The sequence below is a fragment of the Trichechus manatus genome, unplaced genomic scaffold, assembly GCF_000243295.1.
Source record: "Trichechus manatus latirostris isolate Lorelei unplaced genomic scaffold, TriManLat1.0 scaffold00061, whole genome shotgun sequence".
NCBI lineage: Eukaryota > Metazoa > Chordata > Mammalia > Sirenia > Trichechidae > Trichechus > Trichechus manatus.
The window spans coordinates 164,269-189,449 of record NW_004443997.1 but is presented as its reverse complement, the minus strand read 5'-3'; the positions used below and the strand labels follow the sequence as shown (position 1 = coordinate 189,449).

The 25,181-nt window shown below is 49.0% G+C and overlaps 1 protein-coding gene across 3 annotated transcripts in view; it reads right to left on the bottom strand.

Annotated features, from left to right (window-relative positions):
* Positions 1 to 199: 199 nt before the first annotated feature.
* NF2 (NF2, moesin-ezrin-radixin like (MERLIN) tumor suppressor) overlaps positions 200 to 25,181 on the bottom strand; it is an 80,355-nt gene continuing 55,373 nt past the window's right edge. Inside the window, exons 10-16 of one of the 3 annotated variants that reach the window (XM_004378916.3) lie at positions 24,532 to 24,645; positions 21,668 to 21,790; positions 20,714 to 20,931; positions 19,225 to 19,330; positions 16,224 to 16,351; positions 13,978 to 14,143; positions 200 to 506 (exon numbers count right to left, since the gene is read on the bottom strand). In XM_004378916.3, coding sequence (XP_004378973.1) covers positions 456 to 506; positions 13,978 to 14,143; positions 16,224 to 16,351; positions 19,225 to 19,330; positions 20,714 to 20,931; positions 21,668 to 21,790; positions 24,532 to 24,645 — 906 coding nt within the window. In that variant the 3' untranslated portion in view covers positions 200 to 455. Of the gene's footprint in view, positions 507 to 10,932; positions 12,564 to 13,961; positions 14,572 to 16,223; positions 16,352 to 19,224; positions 19,331 to 20,713; positions 20,932 to 21,667; positions 21,791 to 24,531; positions 24,646 to 25,181 lie in introns of those variants that run through there. The other 2 variants (XM_023733674.1, XM_023733673.1) reach the window with 2 other exon arrangements.

The window sequence follows — 25,181 nt, the reverse complement described above, 5'->3', positions numbered from 1 at the left end:
GTGGTGGTGGTGGTGGTGGTGGTGGTGGTGGTGGTGGTGGTGGTGGTGGTGGTGTGGGCCTTCTCTGCTTCCAGGGGGCCTCTGCACTTCACTCCCTGTGCCCATTTCCCAGACTGGGCTGAGAACCAGCCCTGGACAGTAAGTAAGACATACACCAGGGCGACTTTGACAAAGAAAGTTTGGGATCCCACATCAGAGGAAGAAAGACATATACTTCTTAAAAAAATTAAAGACTGAGATCCGGAGAACTAGAACCCCATAAGAGAAATCTCTGCAGGGCCATAGTTCAAGGCAATTGCACATGAAGTGAGTTGGGCTCTGACTCAGCTGGGGAAAGTTCTAGAGCTTCCATGGAAGCTCCCAGCCAGCCCACCTATGGTGGGTCCCCATGGTGTCTGACCCATCCCGCTGGTGCCGGGAGCAGCAATGGCAGGTCCTGGGTGGTGGGTCACCTGCTAGAGCTCTTCAAAGAAGGCCACTCGGGACTTGGCGCTCTGCAAGGTGAGCTGTAAGAAAAGAGAGAAGACGTTGAGGGGACGTGGTTTCTGCTCTTTCACACCAGGACCCCATCCTACCTGTGAATTCATTCAAAAACGACTTAGAGGAAAAGAGAAGCCTGTTCATATAGACACTCAGGAAGTTGGTGGTTAACCCCAAAGAAGTTTCCAGATCTGCCTAAGAATTCAAACTAGAGGTGATAAATGAGGAGCATGCCAGGAGGGATGGCTAGTGAGCGAAAGCATGTCGGTGGGAAAATGTCAATCAACGCATCACAGAAGACAAGCGATCCTGGATGTTTTTGTAGATTCTCACATTCGAGTCTCTGAGATGTCTCTGTGGTGTATCTGCGGCGATACCAGCCTGGGAGGCGAATCCCCTCCCAGTGCAGAGACACCAGGCAGGGCTGTGCAAGCGGCTCAGTACTCACACCCTAGGGGCATCAGAGAAGAGAAAGCTTGCCCCTTCCTCCACTCCCGGTTCCTCAGGAGGACCCAAAGCAGACTGTCCCCTGACCAGCAGCCAAGGCGAGGTTTCCATCCACAAGCTGGGAGGCACTGGGCTTTCAAAGTGGGGCTGGCTCAGGCAGGGAGGACAGGTTCTGTCCAGAAACATGACCATTCTCCCAATCTTGTCTCCAGGCCCTCCCAGGAAGAACACTGCACTGAGAAGGCAGGGGAGGGAGATGCAGAAGCCCCAGGGGTAGAACCCAGGGTCAGTGCTTGGCCTGGGGATGCGGACTAGAGTCTGCAACCCGCTGGACGGTAAGCCCTAATTCACTAACTCTGAGGCCACTTCCCAGGATCTCCCCAAACAGAGCCATCCCTACTCCCAGGTCTACCCTGAAGTCCACCACCTGGGCGAGACTATGCTCCACATCCTGCCCTAGCACTTCCCACAGGAGTTCTCAGAGGGCAGGGGGCATGTACTGTGCATCTTCATACCCCAGAGCACTTAGCTTAGCACCTGGCACCTAGGAGGAGCTCCAACAGTGTCTGCTGAGTGAGAAGACGCAGACTGCAGTGACAGCAACATGGTGGAAGGGGGAGGTAAGCACTCCCAATGGGGCTGAGGAGGCCGGGTGGGTCTGCCCTGCCACAGCTTGCCGTGCAGCCTCAGCGACACACAGACCTCTCTGCATCCCTTTCCTCTGGGGTGAGACCCAGTGGGGTAGGCTACACGGTCTGGCCTGCTCCCTACACCTCTGGAAGCCCCTGAATCCAGAAAGTCCTCAGGACCATATGCAGCTCTACACGGGGCTGGGGAGGAAGATTCAAACCAACCACTTCACCATCAAAAGACAGGCAGCATTAGTGTGCTCGAAACGAGACAGCTTGAGAGCGACACTTTAAGTCCTGCCAAAGCTTTTGGCCTTGAAGTTCCTGACTAACAAGCTGAATGCAGGGAGGCATCTGGGGTATTTTCTTCAGTGGAACCAGCTTCAGAAGCCCTTTGGAAAACTCAATTCTGATGGGAATGGAGAGAGTGCTTCATTTATGTGCTGACACAAACTCCCTCCAGAAGGGAGCTGAGTTGGGATGGGTTTCTCCTTAAACCGTCAGCGAGAGAAGGACCAGGAATGGTGCACCCTGCGACGCTGAGAACCAGGATGGTGACTGGAGACGGGCAAGAAAGGAATTCAGCTGCCAGGGAACTAACTGCTGGGACAAAATCCTCTCAGGGAAGAGTTTCCATGAAAAGGTGTGAAACCCAATGTCTCCACATAACTTCCCTCCCACACTTCTAAGAAGCCCTCAGTCCTCTCCTCAGCTGCTCTCCTGACCCTGCAGGGGACAGGGCCCTGCCTAAAGCCACTTTGAGTCAACTCCTTGCACGGAGTCATGACACAGGCACCACTCAGACTGCCTGCGCCCACCTCCCGCCTGAGCCACCCACCAGCTGTGTGGCTCTGGGCAAGTCTCAGTCCCTTACCATGAACTGGGGTGATGGCAGTCCTTCCGCATAGGGTGATGTGTGGGTTAATCGAGAAATGCATGTAAGCTCGAACAGTGCCTGGCACATGCTGAGAACTTGACAGCTGTTATTACTAATCACATGCACGCTTCCTCCCCTCCCCCAGCCCCAGTTCCTCTCCTTTCAATGGGGGGCAGAGCAGAGTGCCCGTTAGAAAGGGGTGAGGGTGAAGGAAGGGTCATGCGCGGTGCTGGCCTCTGTGGCCACTGGGGCAGGACAAGCAGATGCCCCTGAAAGGCCTGGCCACCTCACCAGGCAGGGAGCCCAGGCCTGTGGGGGCCTCAGAGAGACTCCTGCCTATTTGCACAACACCGGCTCCAAGAATTCCTGGATTCTCTAGCCGAGGAGCTTGTCTGGCTGTGCCCTCGAGGTGCCAGGGGAGGTTCTGGCAGCTCCCGCCACACCAGATTCCAGTTACTCGAGCATGGGCTCATTAGGATGTAGAGTGCTCCTCGGGTGGGCAAGATGCTTCCCAGCTCTCACTCCAGACTGGCTCCATGGTGGTGCAGCCTCACCTCTTATCTTGCAAGGACAGAAGTTTGACCTCGGCCCTGAGGAGAGGCACTGAGGGGAGTTGAACGCTTTTGATCATGAAGAAGGAAAAAAGCACAACAGACATGTGGCCTCGGCAAAGAGGGGGCACAGCCTTCCAAAGGCACTAGGGCTGTCAGAGGGAGAGGCAGCCCCACTGGACAGAGGCCTGGGCTGGTCAGCAGGTGCTGCTGGCGCCAGTGCACTTGGAGCCACCTGCTGCCCCTGCTCAGCCACCCTGCTCGGCCCACACCTTTTCCCTTGCTATACAGTTCCTGGTGGTTCAAAGGAAACCACAGTGCAGGCTCCCTGCCTGCTGCAGCAGAGCCCTTGCAGGCACCGCCACAACCTCGCCTGCTTCCATCCTTTATCTCAGCCATCGAAATGTCTACCTCCGAGTCTGTGCTCCCATGAGTCTTACACCGGATGGCACCAGCCTGAGCTGGAGAGCAGGAGGGGAAGGTCTATGAGGAGAAGCTGAGCGTCTTCCTTCCTTCCGGTAGGAACTCAGGAGTCAGAAGCCCACGGGCCCAAGGTTTTCTAAAGAGAGCCCAGAAGTTGTCCCCTCGGGGCACTGCGTCGGCTTCTGCTAACTGCCCTCCCTGCCTCACACCATATCCCTGGTGGGCAGGCTCCCCTCACCTGTGAGAGCCTTCACACCTGCTGCCTCAGTGGCACTGGCAGAGCCATTCTAGAAAGCTCCCCGACTGTCACATTTACAGCACAGCTACAGGCAGAAGGTATTCATAAAAGAGAGGAAATAGTAAACAAAACTTGCCCTTCATAAAATAAACTCTATCTCTGTGGGCCTTCTTTTTATACTCATGAAAATCGGCAAACAACAGCTCCCTGGCTTCCCTGCAATTTTCTTACGTCCTAGGCTGCACGAGCTCATGTCGGTGGTGTTTGGTCAATCTTCTTGCTCAGTGACTGGCATGACCCTTTCTTTTTTTTTTTATTGTACTTCAGGTGAAGGCTTACAGAACAAATAGCTTCTCATGAAACAGTAGTACACATGTTGTTTTATGACATTGGTTAACAACCCCACAACATATTAACCCTCTAACTTCTCAACCTTTTTTTTTTTTTTGGTGAAAATACACATAGCCAAAGATACACCATTTCAACATGCACAGTTCAGTGACACTGACTACGCTCTTCCAATTGTGCTGTTATTCTCACTTAAGATCAAGGCTTACAGAACAAAATAGTTTCTCATTTAACAGTTACTACAAATGTTGCCCTATGACAGTGGTTAACAATCTCACAACACATCAACAATATCCTTACCCAACCTTGGGTTCCCTATCACCAGCTTCCTTGTCCCCTTCTGCCTTCTGGCCCCTGTCACTGGACTCCTGTACCTCGTGAGTCTCATTTGGTTTTACGGGGCTGTCCACTCCCAGGCTGAACGGTGAATCTCGGAGGTAACTTCACCACTGAGCTAAAAGGGTGTCTGGGGACCATACTATCGAGGTTTCTCCAGTCTCCTTTAGGCCAGTAAATCTGGTCCTTTTTTTGTGAGTTAGAATTATGTTCTACATCCTTCTCCAGCTCTGTCCAGAACCCTCTGTTGTGATCCTGGTCAAAGCAGTCAGTGGTGGTAGCCGGGCACCATCTAGCTGTACTGGACTCAGTCCAGTGGAAGCCTTGGTAGCTGTGGACAATTAGTCCTTCGGACTAATCTTTTCCTTGTACCCTGTTCTCTTCATTCTCCCTTGCTCCCGAAGGGATGAGACCAGTGGAGTATCTTAGATGGCCGCTCACAGGCTTTTAAGACCCCAGACACTACTCACCAAGATAGAATGTAGAGCATTGTCTTTATAAGCTGTGTCATGGCATGACCCTTTCTGTACAGCAAAGAAGCACTTTGCTAGAAGAGCCGGAAAGTTCCATGCAGATGACCTGAATAAGGCCCTGTGAGCTGAGAACTGATGCCAGTCTCCTGAGTCCCACCCACCATCCCGCATTCCAAACAAAGACATCTGCGCTCCCATGGCCACCCAGCACACCCCTTCTCCACCCCCAGTCTTGCCTGCTTGGAGAGCAGCGTGTGGAGGAAAGGGGAATTCCTCAAATGTACCAGGTGGGCTCCACAAGTGCACTGCCATGGCCTCATCTCGCAGGCTATCCAGGAAGAGCTCTCCGAATTTTAGTAGGTGGTGAAGCAGAAAAGACTCAGGATGTGGATATACAACCAGGGGCATCGCAGACAATGCCTGAGTCATTCTGGGCCTGCCAAATACGCCTTTGAGTCCTTCGGAGGACAAGCGTGTGGAGCTCTGCCCGAACATGACCAGTGACCACAGCTGCCACACACTATCCTTCAAAACTCACAACTGAGTCCAGACAGGGCCAGCGACGGGGAGCGTACAGCCTATCTCCTTTGGGAGGGCTGTAAACCACAAGGGCCAACTGCGCCTAAAGCCACCAACCCAAATACTCTTGCCAGTTCCCTAAAGATGACTAAATAACAAGAAGTCTCCTCACCAGGCACTAGGCTGACCTGCTCTCTCTTCCAGCTGTCTTTCCACATCTGATTAAAATCAGCCGTGTGAATAACACAGGAGGAATTAAGTTCTCTCTTGACTGAACCGGCTGTTCAAGTCTGTCACTAATCCAATTCCATCCTGAGAAGACAACCATCTTTTCTATGCTGCAGATATAGACAGCATTGTTTTCACCTGACGAGGACACTGATCCACCTATTGGGGCCTGGTGCCTCCTTCCTGCCCAGTGCAGCCTTGGCAGAGGCACCTTCCCTCCTGCCTATTTCTCCCATCTCACTGGTGACAGCCACCAGGCTGTGAAAGGGCAGGAGGGGAGCCACTTGGCAGAGCCAGACCTCCTCAAGTGAACAAAATTACGTGTTGCATGACAAAAACGGACACATCCACTCAATCTAAACAAGCTCTGATTCAGAGACACATCTGGCTCCTTAAAAAGGACAGGTGTCTGGCTCCTCTAAACTCTACAAAGGACCTGCTATCCAGCAGATTCTCCCTAATCCAGGCATATGTGCAAGATGTAGACTCAACTGGCTCCTGTTTACCGGGTGAACATTTCGGGCAGCCCATCAAGATACATCAATCGGGCACCTGCCCACTCTTGAGAAATGGCCCCAGGGCCTGGAGACAGCAAGCCTGGAAGGTACCTGGGACAAACACCAGGCTTAGCCCTCTCACTGGCAGAGGACACTGTACCAGACAACGGAAGCAGAGACCCTTGGCCCACGGGGGTCATAAGGAGGATTGAATGTTTAACCACATAATTAAGTATAAACTATTTAGCGGCATCTTCGAGGCTGGCAATGCAGACCAGAGGTCACCAAGGAGGCTCTGGCCATTTGTTTTAATTGTGGGAGACACTTTTCACCAAGGCTTGCAGCTACAAAGGCTACTCCAGCATCATTCCCAAGAGTGCCCCCTGCTGGAAAAACACAGGGCTGCCAACTCTCCTTCCAGCTCTCCTCTAGAAGTCCTTTTGGGGAGATCGCTTCACCAAGTGATGGGAGGATAATTAAATGTATTCCGGCATGAAGCCTGCAGCAGCAAGGCTGCTTGATTAAGAATGAATTACACTTTCATCAGCACATAGAGAAAATTGATTCACAAGGCCGCATTGTGATAATCTGGTTCCTACAGCAAAAAGGGGTGGAGCGAGGGTGGGCAAGACACACTGCCACTTCAGCTATCAATGGGCAGAGAAAGGAAGCTCTACAATTAAGCTGAGAGAACAAAACTAATCAGAGCACCAGGATTCCTCCAACTAGTCTCCGAGGGCCTCGCCTCAATCTACTCATCCCCAGGGAGGAGAAATCGGAAGATGGCAAGGGGGAGTTTAATTCATTTTAAATAGTAAGACCCACAATGCTGAACCCGTTTTAGATACTAACCTAATAACTCCAGGCGCTGCGACACTGCTTGTCCCATAAAAATGCAGTGGAATTGAAATGCAAACCCTAAAATCATGTTATCCTTCCTCTCCACCACTACATATTGAAAATTAGGGAGTGGGGGAGGGCAGAGATGCAAAACGACATGCAGGTTCTCTGGCACCTGGATCCACCAAGAGAAAGCCGCCTCTGGAGCAGAAAGGTGACAGCCAAACCCAGCAGCAGCAGATTCCAGCATACTCTTTGGTGTGCGTGTGATAAACATCCTCCCTTCCAAACCACAGCCGAGGGGGACCAGCTACTGAGGGTGGACAGCTGCTGGAAACACACCGATGAAGCTTTTCTGCAGCCTTGCTAGTGACAGCTTGCACCCAAATGCCATCTGGTGATGTACACAGGGAGAGAGCTGTCCACACTCTTATCCACAACCAGAGGTGGAATTAAAGGCCAAGTTCATCCCAATTAACAAATCCAATTTGGTCTTAGCTCCTTTACCTGCTCTAGAGTGAAATCTGCCATGGAAAATCCAGGGGCTCTCTCCTGCAATGTGAACCCTTTAGGGGCCTGCAGCTGCAGAGAGGTGCCTGGAAAGTGACGCCTGCCCAGGGCCTTCGCCACACGATTCCTCCACCTGAAAAACGGACTAATCAGCCTGATTCACCTCACTTGGCAGTTGGAGGCTAAACACCTAGAGAGCAGGTTGCGTGAGCGCCTCGGCGAAAAAATCCAGATATACTGATGTCATTTTTAAATTGCCAACATCAAATGAGAAATCATGGCGAGGATTAGAAGAGCCTCGCGCCCGCAGAATGAGTTTGCATCCAGTCTTTTCCCTCCCACTGTTGCAGTAACAAATCGGGTGCTAGGAGAGGAGCTGCACTGAAACCTATCTCCAGTGCTAAGGGACCAAATGAAATGTTTTACTGCATCAAATTAAGGCCCAAATAATGTCCTCAGGCACTTCCAACTGGTAGTAAAATATCATAGTGGATGAGGCAGTACCTCCCAAAGAACAACTGCTTGGTTGGGGAAAGACTCCCAACCAAAAACAGTGATTGGAGCATAGTCTTCTGGAAAACAGGCTGGTAGAATCTTCTATCTAGAGAGCTACCAGAAACAAGCAAGAAAACTGCAAGGATGCAATAATTATGAGGCATCTAGAAATTGAAGTGTTTTTTTGGTGTGTGAGGTAGGAGTGAGCGCAAGGCGGCCCGCCCAGGATGAGCGCACTCTCCAGGACCAGCCCCTGGCTCCCAAGGCCTTCCCTGTGCTTCTGACAAGATGGGGGCCAAGAGCAAGAGTTCCCACCAGCCACTGTAATTTCTTCCGTGTTCTACGGCCACAATTGGTGCTGCTGCTGCTTCTTGTTGCTCCTTGCTCCCTGTACCCTTTCCTTCTCCTCTTCCCTCCTACTGCTGCAGTGTTCCAACAAGAAGGGGAAGGTTCTGGAACCAGGGAGCCAGTGTGCTGCCTTTTACATCAGGGCAGAGGACACTGTACCAGACAACGGAAGCAGAGACCCTTGGCCCACGGGGGTCATAAGGAGGATTGAATGTTTAACCACATAATTAAGTATAAACTATTTAGCGGCATCTTCGAGGCTGGCAATGCAGACCAGAGGTCACCAAGGAGGCTCTGGCCATTTGTTTTAATTGTGGGAGACACTTTTCACGCATATCCAATTTCTTTCTGTGATTTATCACTTCCCTGGGTGTCTGAAGTGTTCTACACTTCACTTCACCAACCCTCCAAGGGGAGTCCACACAAATTGAAGATGACATTGGACTTTTATGTCTCCCTGATCCAATAGAGACAGCTCAAGCTTCGGCTAAATGTCAAGGCTCCTCTATTCCGGTTCCTCCACCAGCGGAAACCCATAGCTGGACCTTGAGGGTTCAAACCATTCTACTAATAAAATGAGCTTTCTCAGCTCCATGACCTCCAGGATTTCTCATTTGTCTATTGCCTTTGAAACTCCATGCTCCCTCGGGGACCATGGTCGAAAAATGATAGCAAGTTTGCTGGCACTCAAGCCGTTCAGGATTGAGAGAGTGAAACCATCCCTCGGGAGGGGATGAGAGCAAAACCCCGAAATGGGCATGCTCCAGGGCTGCCTGGTCACCTCCAACATTTGTTGTACAGACAAGCCACACCTAGCCACCATTCTATCATCAGTACTGCTGTCTCTGAAGGCAAGAAGCTCAAGACCAAGACTCCTGTGCCTTCCCCCACCCTGCCAGGCTGCCAAGCCTCCCTGCCCTCACTCAGAAGACCCAGATGCCAGGAACATGGGTGTTCCCTCTGACCATGAACGAGCTAGGTTCCCAGGGTGGCTGTTGACTGCGAGTGCTCCTCTGACCCAGATACAAATGCCAAGCCTACTGCACTGATTATCAACTGGGAAAAATGGAAATGTAGGGATGTTAAGATGTAAACATTAAGATTAGCAAGAGGAGAAAAATACACCCTTGCAAACCCAAATTGAGTATCAGAAGAACTGTGTTGTTGTTAGGTGCCGCTGACTAAGTTCCAACTCATAGCGACCCCGCGAACAAGAGAACTACTGAAGGAACTACTGAAGTTAATTCTGGCTTTTTCTTTTTTTTAAGTTTTTACCTCTAAACACATGGAAATGAATCTATTTAATAAATATGCTTATCACGAAATGTGTGCATAAATGCAGGAGAGTAGCCCATGACACCTGCCTTCAGCCCTGGCCACAGGTTCACTAGTGGTTTTGTTTCTTTTTCTATTTTTAAACTGACTGAGCTCTTACTGTGCATGACCTTCTTTCGCCTCCTAACAATTCTGTGGGGTGAGGACCGTTGTTCCCCTTTTACAGGCAAGGACGCTGAGCCTTACAGGTGAGTAAGTCCTATAGAGAAAGTAAGTGGCACAGCAGAGAGATGAGGTCAAGCCTCAGTTACTCAACTGGACCACCTCTCGACATTCCAAGGGAACAGATCCTCCCTTTATCCCACAGCCCCGGCTACCCTGGGGAGCGGCCCATGGATCAGCTCAAGTGTTGCACAGCCCCTGTGGGTACTAATGAGACTGTGCCAGACACCGAGACTGGCAGAAGACACTGAAAGCAAGCACGAAGAGTATGCCTGGATTGTGGGAGTTAAGACAACCATCCTTTCGTTGAAGAAATCTATGATCAAAACACACTAAAAACCAAACAAAAATCAACGCATGCTGGTTTGAACCAAGATTAATGAGTGTCCAGGGCACTGGAACCTCTCCAGGTCCACCACCAGCAGTTCTCCTCCCCAACTGTCTAGATGGAGCTCTGCCTTTGACATTCCAGGTACTGCTCGTCTGAAGCCTGAGGCAGGCTTCTCTTCAGCTAGACTTGTATCAGCCCAGACTGCAGCAGGCCCCACCCAGAGCCACCCCAGCACAGGAAGGGGGCTGGTCCTCAGTCCTGGTCACTGGCCACAGGGACCTCACAGCTAAGTCTAGAAAATGGAAATTGCATCAAACTTCGTGTAGCAAAAATGACCATTATTTTATCTAGTGATGCTGAGATAACTCCAGTTATATGAAAAGTCAGGAGTCCCTGGGTGGTGCAAATGGTTAAGCACTCAACCACTAACCAAAAGACGCCTTGGAAGAAAGGTCTGGTGGTTTGTTTCCAAAAGGTCATAGCCTTGAAAACCCTAGGAGCACAGTTCTACTCTGCACACACGGGGATGACATGAGTTGGAACTGACTCAAGGGCAACTGGTTCTGTTTTGTTTTTTGGTATTAAAAGCCACACTTTTATTAACCCTTGATTAAGCAGAATTCTTGATTAACTGGAGCTTCGCCATTTGCTGTGAAAACAAGTACACACCAACACATTAAAAAAAAAAAAGCTTCTGTATACGTATATATAACCTACCACTGTCGAGTCCGACTCATAGTGACCCTATAGGACAGAGCAGAACTGCCCCATATGTCTATGGGGCAGTTCTGCTCTGTCCTATTAGCATAGCTGTGAGTCGGAACTGACTTGACGGCAACTGGTTTATGTATGTATACATACTACATACTCCTCCTATATATCCTAGGAACAGTACATATTTGCTTAAAAATCAAACCTCATTTGTCTACGATAACAGCTCAGTGAGAACTGATGGTCAGAATCAAGTCTCTGAAGAAAGGTGAAATCCTATTAAGGAGGAGAGCAGGGTCATGCGTAGGAAATATCTGACAGCACAGGCTGAAACAAGAAGGACTTTTCTGCTTGTTCCTGTGTTAACTACAAAGTTCAGGAAACCAAAGTGAGTCCACCCCAGAGTCTGCTGGGACCCAGGGGCTCACTGCTTGAGCCATGACTCACCTGGCCAGCCCATTCTGATGCTGGTCATAACAGCCCTGGTCAGAGCTAACCTATTTCTGACCCTGCATGCACTGTTCACTGTTGGGTTATTCAACACCCACGTGTGGTGTGAAAGCTGAAGAAAATGAAGCCTGCTAAATGAAGGTGTCACACACAAATCAGGGTTCAGGCCATGGAACCAAATGATAGCTTGAATCCATCTTATAATGAGGTCTATCTGGTACTTTAATGTCTAACATCTCAGGCTTAGATAACAAACGCAAATTGGATCTATCTGATGCCAGGTCCCATTTTTTGGTAGAATTAGAGAATTTAATAGAGAGAAAATTGGAAAATTTTAGTAGAATTTGGTAGTGAGCTTCCAACGTGCTGCTTCTATTCTAGCAGCAGAAACTGCAGTGAGGACTCCAAACAACAAATCCCACGTTACTGTCGGATGCTGTCTGGCTCACTGGCAGGATGTCATCATGTTATTGGGCATAATCAATTCTCCCCACTGCCTAGGAATGTTGGAAGAATAACACACTGTGGCAGAAGAAAAGCAGTAGTCATTCCATTAATTCACTCAACAGCCACTGAGCGCTCATCTACTGGGTGCTCACAGCTGCTCTGTTCTAATGAGAGTTCACTTCGACCACAACGTCGCTCCAGGCTGCAGAGAAGCAGAAGCAGAGACGACCTTCAGAGCCCTGATGGAATAAACAGTACACTCAGACTTACTTACAGTTCAGATCCCTGTGCTATTCATTTGCTTTTCTTGAGAAGAAAATGGATATGCACAGAAAGGGGAGGCTCAGCAGAAGAATGAATGAGAATGGGCAGCCTCTTCATCAAGCCAGAAGCTGCCAGGTGTGACCATGAGTCTTCAGAGGTTATCATCACATGGAAGTCTTCATCATAAGTCAAAGGCACCAGTCGTAAAAGCAACCAGATTGTTCCCATTTCCATGCTAGGGTTATTTATCTAAGGAGTACGCCACCAAGACAAAGGACTTTTAGACACACCTGACTGGACAAGAAGCCACAACCATCCCCAGCCCACAAGCGACACTGGTGTGAAGGACGATTGGTCCAACGACCCCATGACATGCTCTTCAGATGAGGCAGCATTCCGGACCTCAGGGCGGATGCCTGCTCTCAGACTTGAAGCATGCTGCGGCCAGCATCCAGGTGCCACCTGCCCGCGGTAGGGCTCGGGCGCTGCCCGAGGACAATGACAGGCAAGCTCATGCACAGGTTAGTATCACAGAGGGCAGTACCATCACCACATACAGAGTACCTGGGGATAACCTACTTTCAGGGCTCAAATGCAGATAGGTCTTCTGCCTTGGGCTTGAGGCTAAACCAGCAAAATAAAATGAAGAAAAACAAAACATACCCTTGTGATATCAACAACGCCACATGTGCCATTTTGCAAAATGCTCAGACAGGCCTGAAATCATGACAAGTGATTCTTTGTGTATTGCGTTTTAGGGCTTAGAAACAGGTCTCTCCAGACCCCCCCGCTCCAGGCTGCTGTGGCTGAGGCCCAGCTCACTGCAGCAGCGGGAAAATTCAACCGCTCTTGGTGCTGAGATGACAAAGCAGGGAGGGCAGTCCTGAGGGCAGCTCACTCAAGAGCTGACTGGCTCCCCGGCCCATTCATCATTTTACTTCTCTGCTCACTGGCTGAGGCCTTCCTTTTTTTTTTTTTTTTTAAAACTCCTCTTTTACTAACTGTTTAATAATTTTGTTTTGGGAGGGAATCCAAGCAAATTTTCCAACCAGAGATGTGGAAAGGCCTTTCTTCTAGGTCACACTATTAAAACTAATTGTCTACCTGGCACTGATACTAACTCGAGTCGAGACAGAAGTCGGCGTCCCCACTGTACCCACCGACAACGAGGGAGACAAAGATCTTTCTTCACGTATGGCTTAAACACAGACAATAGAGAAATTTCTTAAACTGGGACACTATTTTAAAGACCAAGGTAAAGAGTTAAAAACTAACCACACCAGTCATTATCTAACTCAACATACAGTCTTAGGTTAATGACACCTATTTCACAGGTGTTATCCTGATCCTGGCCTGTCAGTTAAGAGCAGAGCAGCAATGGGCAAGACAGAACCTTTCTTCTTTGCTCAACATAAGAGAAGTGACTCTTGGGCTGATAATTAGTATGGAATTTAACTTCCTCTGAAATGCTGAAAGCTCAAAATACCAATGGAGAAAGATAAGAAACTGCTATCAATGTAATGAATGAAGTCTCATCTTTTAAAACATAAAGGTTCTCCTTGATACTTCCTTTCAAGCATAAAAAAAGTTAAAAATTCAAACTTTGGTCTCTAAATCAAGAACAGAATTTTATAGTCCTTGCCACTTAAAAACACAAAAGACTAGAGGGAGAGTCCGTTCTCAACAGCCTCCATTTCATTTTGCTTTGTCATTAAGTAAGGCAGCTCCCTGGGCATAACTCCCCTTGGCTTAAAAGACAGAACCACTTTCCTGCTAAATGATGGATCAAAACACATACCGCAACAGGGATTCATTTTATCAGAGCTTTTAACACAAGCTCCACTTCCATCAAGCCAATGGGTTCACAGTCACTGGCAGATTAAACTCCCTTTCTGGCATGAGTCAAAAAATTTCCTCAACTAAGTACATATAAAAAATGACAAGAGTCTAATGACTTGGCTACTAAGGAAACCAGATGCCAACCTCACATTTCATTAATGACTGTCCTGATCAGCAAAAGACAAGAGGCTCTGGGTACCTTTTTAATGGTATTGTGCTTGCTGCTGGTGCCGCCCCTGTCAGTATTCTCATTGTGCAGAATATCCAACGCCGTCTCCCTCTCCTTTAGTTTCAAGGCCTCGATCTCTGTCTTGAGCTCATTGAGCTGCTCCTGTAGATGCTTGCTCTTCTCCATATACTCCACTCTGTCGGCAAAAGGACACTGCGTGTCACGGCTTTGGCAACAGTGAGAGACGTAATCACGGCTGAGAAGCTCCATAACTGGGAGCCGCCCGGAGTGAGACCCAGGGCCTGAAGCCTGCATTGATGTCTCTGCCACACACAGGCCTGGGAGCTTGGGGCAGTCACTTGACTGCTTGGAGTCTGCTCCCTCCTCCGTAAGATTGGAATTAAATAAAATATAGGAAAGCCCTCTGTAAACTCTCAGAAAGTGCTCTACAAATACCAGTTATCAGAGACAGCTCTTAGTTCTATACAAAAACAGCACATGAAACAAGACACCTGGCACCCAAACCAATCTCCTTGTCTTGATCCTTCTGAGAGCAGTATTTCAGTCAAGTGATCTCTTCTGATAGGCCACATTCATACTCCACTTGTTTTGAGACGACATCTCCTGAAGGCGACAGAAGCTCAGTCAGCCAACACAAGAGAAGATCTCCTCTGGAAAAGGGCCATGAGACCCCTACCATCACCTGCGAGTAGATACACTGAGCAACAAACACCTATGATGGTGGAAATCTGGAAACCACTTAAGTGTCCAATGACAAAGGCATGGCCAGGCAAGCCATGCAAAGGAACATTCCATAGTGATTACAATGGCTAGTATATGGAGTCCGTCAACACGTGCAAGGATAATAAGAAAACAGGAGCTATAAAAAATCAGGACGTAGAACAGGATGTGGCCTCTCCCTGATCACAGCCACATAAATGTGTATGCCTGGACTATGGAGGAAGGCTGGGAGAGGAACTCAGACAACACAGATTACAGAGGGAGAGAGACCCTGGTTCCCTGGATACCTGTCTATACCCGTGGTAGCAGAGCCCAGAAAGAAACATAGCCTGGCTCCTGGTTGCCCACTTGGACTCCAAGGAAATTTTCCCAAGGATACTACAGGTGTAAAAGCACATAGGCTGTAGAGTCAGACACGTAAGAAGTTGAGTCCTGCCTCTGTTCCTCATAAGGTCTATGAGTGACACTGGATGAGTTTCTCTCTAATCTGGGTTCTCTTGAATAAAATGAGAATAGTAAAATCTACCTTTGATATCAATTATGTGAATCAAATGAGATGAAAGCTAGAAAGCCCTGACACACAGGCACTCAGTACATGGCTGCTGTTGTGACTGTTCTCTAGAGAGTGGGAAAAATGATGCAATGTCAGCAATAGGCTCTGTGACACAAGAGCAGCCCATTTTGCTAGGGCTCTGGGGACAAGGTTATCTTGGATGGACTTCCTTTGCAATGGGAATTCTTTCCATCTCTGATCCACTTCCAAACAAGTAATGCCAATTGCCATAGAGCTGGTCCAACTCATGGCGACCCCACGTGTGTCAGAGTAGAACTGTACTTCATAGGGTTTTCAATGGCTGATTTTTTGGAAGTAGATTGCCAGGCCTTATTTCTGAGGTGTTTCTGGGTAGATTCCAGCCTCTAACTGTTCAGTTAGCAGTCGAGCACATTAACTGTTTACACTACCCAGAGACTCCTATCCACTTCCACTGGCCCTAAATAAAGGTGAAGGACAACTCAGCCAAACCTGCTGTGACCAAGGAGAGCCAGCCAAACAAAGCTGGCCGACCTGGGCAGTCACCCTGGCTGTGCGCTTTCCTCAGCCTCGAGCCTGAGTTTCTTCTATCTTCCCCTTGTTCTAGACATGGGAACCACCACAGATCTCAGGGAGTCCTGCCAGCCACAAGAGAACACAACTAGAAAACAACTGCAGGCTACTACCATGTGAAGAGAAGTTTGACTGACTCAAACCCCTGACAAGCCAACCCTGTATTTCAGGTAAAGTTTAGAGCTACTATGAACTCCAGGTCACTAGTCAAGTGTTATTTCTATCCTGGAAGGTCTGTTGTCCTTAATTTCTGATTAAGAAATTCCTCCTTCAGTGGGTGAGAACAGAGTCAACCTGTTCAGGAACAAGCACCAAGTTACTGTGGTGACCTCTGCTCTCCCTGGGGCCCAATCTACTCACTCTGGCTCCCTGCTGCCCACTCCCTGAGATCTGCAGTGGAGTCAGAGCAGGGCATAGGAGGGCTACGTACTTTTCTTTCTCTATCTCCATGGAAAGCCGCTTCATGTCAGTATCCTTGAAGTCGAAAGACAGGCTGTCGCCAATGAGGTTGAAGCTTGGTATGTCAGGAGGCAGTGGTGCTGGAATTGGGTTCATGGGCTATGAATGAGAAAGCTCAGATTAGAAGGTTCGGGTTATATGACAACAGAGGGCACTGCTGCGTTAACATCCAACCCTCCAGCAACCACAAAAGCAAATGGGCACAATACGGGCCCCTCCCTTCCGGCATCACCATGACTTCTGTCCCCATTATCATCTCCTGCCTCTCCTCTCTTCAATCCCTGCACACATGCTGCTGCCAGGTGAACTTCCCCGAAGAGTTCACATCCAAGCAAACCATTCCTCTCCCCTCAAACCTTTACTAGTTCCTCCCTCAGCCAGATTAAAGACAAACTCTCACTCACTTATTCACTTACGAAATACTCAGGCCCTGTGCTCCGAGATGCAGAGAATTAAGACAGGGTTTCTGGCTTCTGAGCAGCTCAAAGTCTTATTTGGGAAAGAGATGAGTTTGCAGAGCATCACACACAGTTCAATAAGGTAAACACTGTAGCCAGGGAGTGAACAGGGCTGGAGGAGCTGGAGAAGGCATGCTAGAGAGGATGCTGCTTCCGCTGGCATCAGGGAATGTGCCAGAGGGAGAAGATTTGCCAGGCAAGAGGAACAGTGAGCACACACAGGCATGGCATGGGGAGGGGCTGAGTGTTCCTCGAGAATGCTGGGTGTCTGCAGCAGGTGTGGGGAAGTGGGATGGGAGAGGAGGCGGGATGGGAGATCGGGACCAGACCACAAAGGGCTCCACCTGTATGCTCGACGGTCTGGATTCTAAAGCAGGAGCCAGACTAGGTCATGAAGCAGAGGATGAAGTAATTAGATTTTAGGACTTTCTCATCTCAGAACAAAAGGGCGTCTAAAATATGGACCCAGCCTACCTCTCCAACTTCTCTCACTATGTGTCCTATGAAGTAGCAAACAGGATCATTTAAGATCCCTTGAACCACTCTGCTTTATCTCTGTACCTCTGTGTATGCCATTCCTTTTCCCAACCTCCATCTCTCTGTCAAGGCCCATCTGAAACACTGTGATCTCTCACCAGAGGCCTTCTAGATCCCTCTTGGACAGATGGCAACTCTTTTCTCTGCTGTCCCTTAGTGCTGGTTGTGCTTCTATAACAGCGTTTTTCTTGCTTCACTCTGTAATCAGAAGAAGGCTGTGCCGCCTTCTTCCGACTGTTGTAAGTTTCCTGAGGGCAGGATCTGCCTCGTTCTCTCCTGGGTTCCTTCACTGAGTCCAGGACAGAGCCCGGGAAAGAGCCAAGGCTCAGAACACTGGGATGGTGACAGGCCTGGGGCCAACTGTCTGTGGGGATATGAAAGGTGGTGCTGAAAAGAGGGCTTCTGGGGGGTGCTGGTAACGTCTGTTTCTGATTTGGGCGTTGGGTACGTGGTGTGTTTGGTTTGTGAAAAGTCACCAAGCTGCATGGTTACAATTTGGGCACTTTTCTGTATGCATGTTATACTTCATAAAAACTTCTCCAAAAGGTGGGTGCTAGGTGCTACGCCACTGGTGAGAACAGAAACTGGTACACTCTCTATTTATAAGAATGTATTCTACCAATGCACATGCAAAGATCTGTGTCCAAGAATGTTCAGAGTAGTTCTGTTCATAATTGCAAAAGAAAACAAACTAAATACTCATCAACAGGGGACTGGTTAAATCAATTACGATACATCCATATAAAGAAATATGCTTAAAAAGCTAATACAGATGATCTCTTCTGAGATTTTTTGTTAAGAAAAAAGAGTACACTTAGAACAATGTATAGTTTGCGCCAGTGAATGTTCTGAAAACACACACATCTTGGGAGTCCAGCCCAGCAGAGCCCCTAGATGACTTGAGCCCCTAGATGACTTGAGCCCCAGCTGCCATCTGACTACAACCACCTGCGAGATCCTGAGTGAGGATCGTCCAGCCCCACAGAGAGCACGCCCCCACCCCCGCCAAGAGGTGATAATAAATGGGTGTTTTGAGCACATGGTTGGTTTGCAGGGGGAGGGGGCAACTGTTACACAGTAAGAGATAACCAGGACGTGTGGCAACAGCAAACCGCTCACGCTCAAACTGCCCTCCAGCCCAAACCTGGGCAGCTTACATCTCTGTACCCTGTGCGTGTCCGTGTCTGTGCACATCTGAGTCCTGTGTGCACTGGAGCCCTCGCCTACTATACCCTCTCGTCTCTTCCACACCTGGTGGTTCCTACTCACCCTTCAATGTTTAGCCCAGGCACCAACCCCAGGCTTCTCCTGACCCTCCAGGCTGAGCAGAGTACTCCTCCTCTCGGCCCCAGTACACCCTGTACACACCTGTCATAAGACTTTGTAACTGCATTGTAGATATATGGATTAGGACAGGAGTGTAAACCAGTTTGCTGAACTGAATGCACAAAGGAAAGAAAAAGGCTTCTCTATTCATTTTGTGACCCTATTTAATTGAAGTCTGCCTCCTTGTCCCAGAATTGAGGTTGGAAGCTGGTCCTTACACTGCAGTCACTCAGTCTGAGATGCACAGGCTACCCCTTCCCAGAACTACAATGATGGTATATGGTATACACTGGTAGTTGAAGATTACAATCGGCTCAGCATTAAGGGGCTAGAAAGCAAATTCTCTTGAAGATAATTTGAGACCATAGTACTTAGAAAAATAAAAACTTTATTTCTGAGCTAGAAAAGGCCCTGTTGCCTGTCATCTAGGCAACCAGAGAGGCGACTAACTAGTCCAAGGTCAAATGGCAGACCAGGGACATTCTAAGCCAGCTCTCTCACTCCCAGCTCTCAGCATCACTTGTTCTGCCATACGGTTGCCTAACAGTCACCTTGGAAGGCACTGCCAGATGAGCCAAGAGATTAGGAATGAGGGAAGGTCACCAGGTCTACAGCAGCACAGGCTAGCTGGCCCTCTGAACCCATGCTCACCGGGTACGTGGGCTTGGTAGTGATTTCCAGAAGCTTCTGCTTGGCTCTCCGCTCTGCCTCTCTGGCCTCCTGCAGGTCCTGTTTCAGCTGATCTGCCTCCTTGGCCCTGCAAGGAAAATTGGCGCCGTCAGCTCCATAGAGGAGGATGAAGTGGAGGGAAGAAAGCCCCACTCTGGAGAGGAGGGTCGTAGGCTAACCCAAAGGATGCAGTTAACAAGGCAAACAAAAGCCATGGGGTAGGGTAAGGACATCTGCATGAAATCAAAGCTTCCAAAGCAAGGACAACATTCCTGGATATTATTCATTTCAACCAGTAAATCTAAACTGGAAGAGCAGGGAAGCCAGTGGAAAGAAGAGTCAAATAAGAATCTTTGCAATTGGCGCAAAAGGAGGAGAGGTAAAGGAAGGGCTAGAGCTTTCTGTGCTTCATTTCTGGCTAAGAGTGGGCTGGGCCAAGCAAGAGTGTGGTGGACCAAAGGTCTTACATTAGATCACAAAGGGCAGAAGATGGAAGAAGCAGAGTCTTTACAATGGTGGGATGAGGACCAACTTTCATCCACCAGGGGAAGGAGCACCCTCACCTGAGGGCACCCGTGCCCTGGTACAGAGCCTTGCCCTCTAGGACCCAGGCTGGGCATGACACCTGAGAGGACCTGGCAGAGGGAACTCAGCCCAACATGCATCACGCACAGTGAATGTGACTACACACTGGAAGAAAGGGGCCTAGGACAGGGCAGGCAAGGAACAACATTCCCAGAATGATGTCCAAAAAGTGGAGCAGAAAACTGTAGTGAATGGACCTGGCTAGCTAAAAGTCAAATTCAAGTGTCCTAAACCAACAGGGCCAAGTGCTGTGGGGAATGTGCCAGTGTTCATCTGAAGGCTGCAGGGACAAAACCATCCAGAGCCCAGAATAGTCTTTGAAATGTACACACGACAGTTACATCCTTCATCCTTGTCAGGAGCTGGAGCATCCCGGCTAGAGAAGATCCTGGCTCTCCTCTCCCATCTGCCTCAGGAGATGGAGCACTAGGAAGGGCTTCAGGGAAGCGGGTACCTAGCATCTGCTTTAAAGGTGAGTAACTGCTGTAGCCCTGTCCCCACCCCCAAAAAACAAGGGTAAAAGAACTAGATTTTTTAGTGCAAAAAGAACCTCCTAACATCTCCTTAGCTAAAAGCAATGTATGGACATGCTGAATGGTTTTCCTGCAAACATGGTTATCAACAGGAGAAGGGCTTCTTGCAAAGGCCCATGCAAGACCAGAGAGGTCCATGTGAGAACAGAACTGTGTCCTGGTGCCTTTTTAATAGCTCCAGCCCCCAAACAGAATTAACCACCCAGCCTTCCCTGACCTGTCAAGGAAGGACCCTCTCCCCGCTCCCAGAAGATAGAGAAGCAGCATCAGATAGCTCTGGTCAGGCTCTGACTCAGGGCAGGGCCCCTTCCCCGGGCCGGTGTGGGGAGGTGAAGAGGACCCTCCTTGCTGACCTCCTCTCTGACTCCTCAGCCATCTTCAGCGCCAGCACCTCTGTTTCCAGCACCTTTTGCTCCATCAGGCGCTTCTCCTCCTCTGTCCGAATGGCTGTGGCCTTGATGCGCTGCATTTCCTGCTCAGCCTCTGCAGCCTTCTGTGCCAGGAGTTTTGCCTCCTCTTCGGTGATTTGGGCCTTTTCTGCCAACAGGTCGGCTGTCTCCTCAGACCGCATCTGCAGACAAGAGTGCTGTCAGCTGGAATGGCGACTCCGTGTCTATCCTCCTGCCCAGATCTAGCCTGGGACACTCAGGTCAGCAAGAACCAGTCTCAGACTCCTTGAGGTCTTGCCACTAAGTGCCCCCAGTGACTCTGTGCAACAGATGACAAGCCACACCCCCAACTTTCCAGAAGGGTCCTTCAGGCCTCCACTGATGGGGAACAACAAACAAGAAAGACCACATTTTTGAGTACCCACTACAGCTGAGGGTTATGCTTTATGAGGCAGAAAACCAACTTAAAACTCCATTCTTCCTTCCCTTTAAATCAGTGGTTCAAAACCAGAGGTGATTTTGCCCCTCAGGGGACATGTGGCAATGTCTTGAGACTGTTTTGATTGTCACTACCAGGGCGGACGGGTGTTACTGGCATCTAGTGAGTAGAGGCCAGGGATGGGGCTCAACACCCCAATGCAGAGGACAGCCCCCACCACAAAAAGAGATCCAGCTCCAAACGTCATACTGCCGAGGCCGAGAAGCCTCGCTCTAAAGGCAAGACCGTGGTGAAAAGTGGAGGCCTGCTGCGCAGGAACTTAACCTCAAACTGCTTCTGCCAGCACAGGTGGAAAGGAAAGGCATCATCTTTTTGTTTGTTTGTTTGTTTTAGGCAGAAATAAAGTGTGTCAGAGCAAATGTCTCTAAATCAAGGCCGTTCTGATGTAGCCTCCTGGGAGCCCTAGCCTCGGGAATCACCAGCGCTTCGTTGGCCATCGTTGCTTCTTCTTTCATCTGCAGGAGCCTCCTCTCCAACTCGTCCCTCGTGCGTTCAGCCTCCTCTCTCATCTGCTTCTCACGAGCAAGGCGCTGCCGCTCCATCTGAGAGGAAACAAAAGCAGTCACGGTCATGGGGCCCCAGACCTCAGGTGCCACAGGTCCCCACGAACACCCAGTCTCCCGCATTGCCCCTGTGGGTCATTTTCTTCCATTTACTTTAGGTAGCCAGTGTCATTCTTGTCCCTCACCACCCTCTTCCTTTCGAAACCACTTGGTGAGTTGAAAGCTATGCCTTTTGAAAAACAATTTAGTGGTAAATGCACAAACAAAACAACAACAACAACAAAAATCATGGCAACCAGTCTCTACCAGAGAGACAGAGGCCGCAGTCTTAACACTTGTGTGCTGCAAAGGCTACCTTGCCAGTCCTCCTTTTGGTTGGAAAATCTCACACAGCTCTAACCTGCAGACACAACGCAGGTTTCTTCCTCACTGAAATAGAGCCCCACAAACAGACAGCTTTCTCCTCTGGTCAGACAAGACTCTTGCCATTTCTAATTCCTGTGGACCCCTCCCGCACTTCTAATTCCATCAACAATAGCCCCACACTCTTGTCTCAGCCCAGGAGAAGATAGAATGGTTCTGCGGGACGTATCAATAGTTCACACATTGTATTTCACAGGGGGAAGCTGCTGCAGCTGCAGCACAGAATCTCACAGCCTCATGCAGAGGCAACTCCTGAGCCAGGCCTGCAACAGAAGGGAGCCAGGCAGGGAACACAGCCCGCCGTCCTGAAGGCACCAGCAAAGAGCCGCTGCCACCTTCCTTGCCTTCTGGATCACTGCATTAACTGGGCCACATGCTGAGCTTAATAAAGGGAACAAGCACAGAACAAGTGCTATTCTCTGTGATCCTTGGGTACTAACTGAGTTCAGAAAGCAGAAGCCAGAAGTGACCATGGCACTATTTCTTCCTTAAATAATTAAAGCATGCTGAATTACTTTTCTTGCTCAGTCTTACCCCAAACTCTAGTAACACAGATTTCTAAGACTGGTCCTTTTTCTAAATAGTAAGCCAAAAAAATGCATTAGAACTTGAAAGGATAGTGTGAAGACAAGCAATAAAATACTGTTTTAAGTTCTCGAATTGTCCTCTTGCAGGTCAATAAAAAGCTTGGCCAATTTGATTTCTAATTTCCATCATAATACAATGTCTATTAGGTGATTTAAAAAAAAAAAAGTCAGGTGTCATGGAGTCATTCTGACTCATGGAAACCCCATGTGTGTCACAGTAGAACTGTGCTCCGTAGGGTTTACAATGGCTAATTTTTCAGAAGTAGGTTGCCAGTCCTTTCTTCCAAGGTGCCTCTGAGTGGGCCCAAACTGGAACATCTTTTGGTTTGCAACCGAGCGTGCTGACCGTTTGCACCACTCAGGGACTCCAGGTGGATTATTACATCCCTGTCATTCTCTGCTTGAAAAAGAACCAGGCAATCCCCTTCAGTTCCCAGTGTCATCCTTTCCCTGAGACCTCCACCCCATCTGCGAAGCAGTTTATCACTTACAAAAACATCCAGGTACGTCATGCCCTTTCATCTGAGACAGAAAAGAGATATCAGTAGCTCCACTTAAAGGCTGAGAAAACTGACGTCTGGAAGGCAAGTCATTCACTAATGTCACATACAAAGTTTCAGACCTGGGTGTAAGATCACTGTTTGCCCCAATGGGCCATGGAGGCTCCTGACTTGTGGTCTGCCCGGATGCTAAGTTGCCAGGGACATGCCTCTGTTGTTCTACCTGCAGGGCAGGTCTATGGGGTGTCCGTGCTATTCACTGCCAGGGCCCTGCGGCCCACATGTTCCTTGCCATTTTCAGATCTCTCACTTCTAAGCTTTGTCCGCTGGAAAGGAGGTCAAAAAGGGCTCTTGAAGTTGCCCCTGTGACCCCATGCTGGCTCAGAAGCTTTGTCTGATGAAACCCATTCCCCCACTCCCAAAGCACCCCAAAGAGCGTATCTATGGCCGTCATCTGAGAAAGCAAAGAGAGGAAGAGCTGAAAGCGCACTGGATCAGACTGGGCTTTCCATTCTAACTCCCGGGGCTGGCAGGCAGCCTTGCTGGTGCACACAAGTCAGAGTGCAGCGCACAGATTAATTATTACACCTCTGAGCCTGCAAGTCCTGTGGGCAGCTGACTGCAGCTGCTGCCACTGCCATCTAATAGTTCACTCAAAAACACAACTGATATTCTCAGCAGCGAGGCTCAAATTAGTTGTGTGGATTTCAGTGAGTAGAAAAGGTCTACAAGTAGAAAACAATGATGCAGCTCGTCCAGTCAGCTGATCCTCACTCTGGCCCCTCCCGCTGAGGGTGAGGAGCTGCTGGGTGACCTGCAGTGGGAAGTGTGGCCTGAGTCTAATTAGCATTCCAGCAGCAAGCACTGAAACGCCGCCATGCATTCTATCACCATCTAATTAGAAAAGGAGAAGGCCGGGCAAAGGAGACAGGCAGGAAAAAAAATGAAAGAAAGATAGAGGGATGGATAGATGGATGGATGCACACATGTCAGATACCTCTTCTCAAACCTGTGTTAATCACATCCAACTTCACTTAAGCATAGAAATAACTAGAGAGGTTTCTTTTAAATCTGCAATTAGTTTCTTCCTCATCTCCAGAGCTGACATTCCTCCAGTTGGGCATCAGCCAATAAAGACCCAAAAGGAATAAAATAAAGAGCAGGTGTATCCATGGCTGAACGACACCTGCCAACCCACAAGCACTCCTTGCCTCCCAAGCCAAGACTCACCGAGCAGCGACAACATCAGTTCAAACAAGGTCTTGCTCACCTGCTTTCTAGCCTTCTCCTCCCTGGCCTGGGCTTTCATCTGCTGAACTTCCAAAGAATCAGCCTTCCTTCTCCTCATGAAGAGGTCATGGTTCCCGATACATAGCTGGAGAATCTGTGGCCAGGAAAGCAGGAGAAATGTTAAACTCACAAATTTACTTCCTGGCCTACCAGCTCACCAGTGCTACAGCATCTTCATCTGAGGATTCTCGAGGGTAGCAGTAAATCTGAAGAGGAAAGAGTGGAGTAGAATACCCAAGTTTTACTAATGCCTCTAGTCCTTGCTGCTCTGGAGACACGCAAAATGAAGATGCCTCAGATATGCCAAGAGGTAAAAATCACAAGTGAAGAGAGGAATAGAGGATACTTTATTATACTTCTGGATGCATCTCACTGTCCTAAGTCGAGATACGGCCGTGCAGATCAGGAAATACTATTCAGTAAGTTGGGCTGGGACTGTAAGTTATTCCTGTGGAAAAAAAAATAAGTGGGATCCCTTCCTCACATCACACAAAAATCAATTCCAGAATGATTAAAGGCTTAAATGTGAAGATCAAAACCTTGAAACTTTCAGATTATAGAGGAATATCTTTATGATCATAACAAAAACAAACAAACAAAACAAACTCATTGCTGTCCAGTCGATTATGA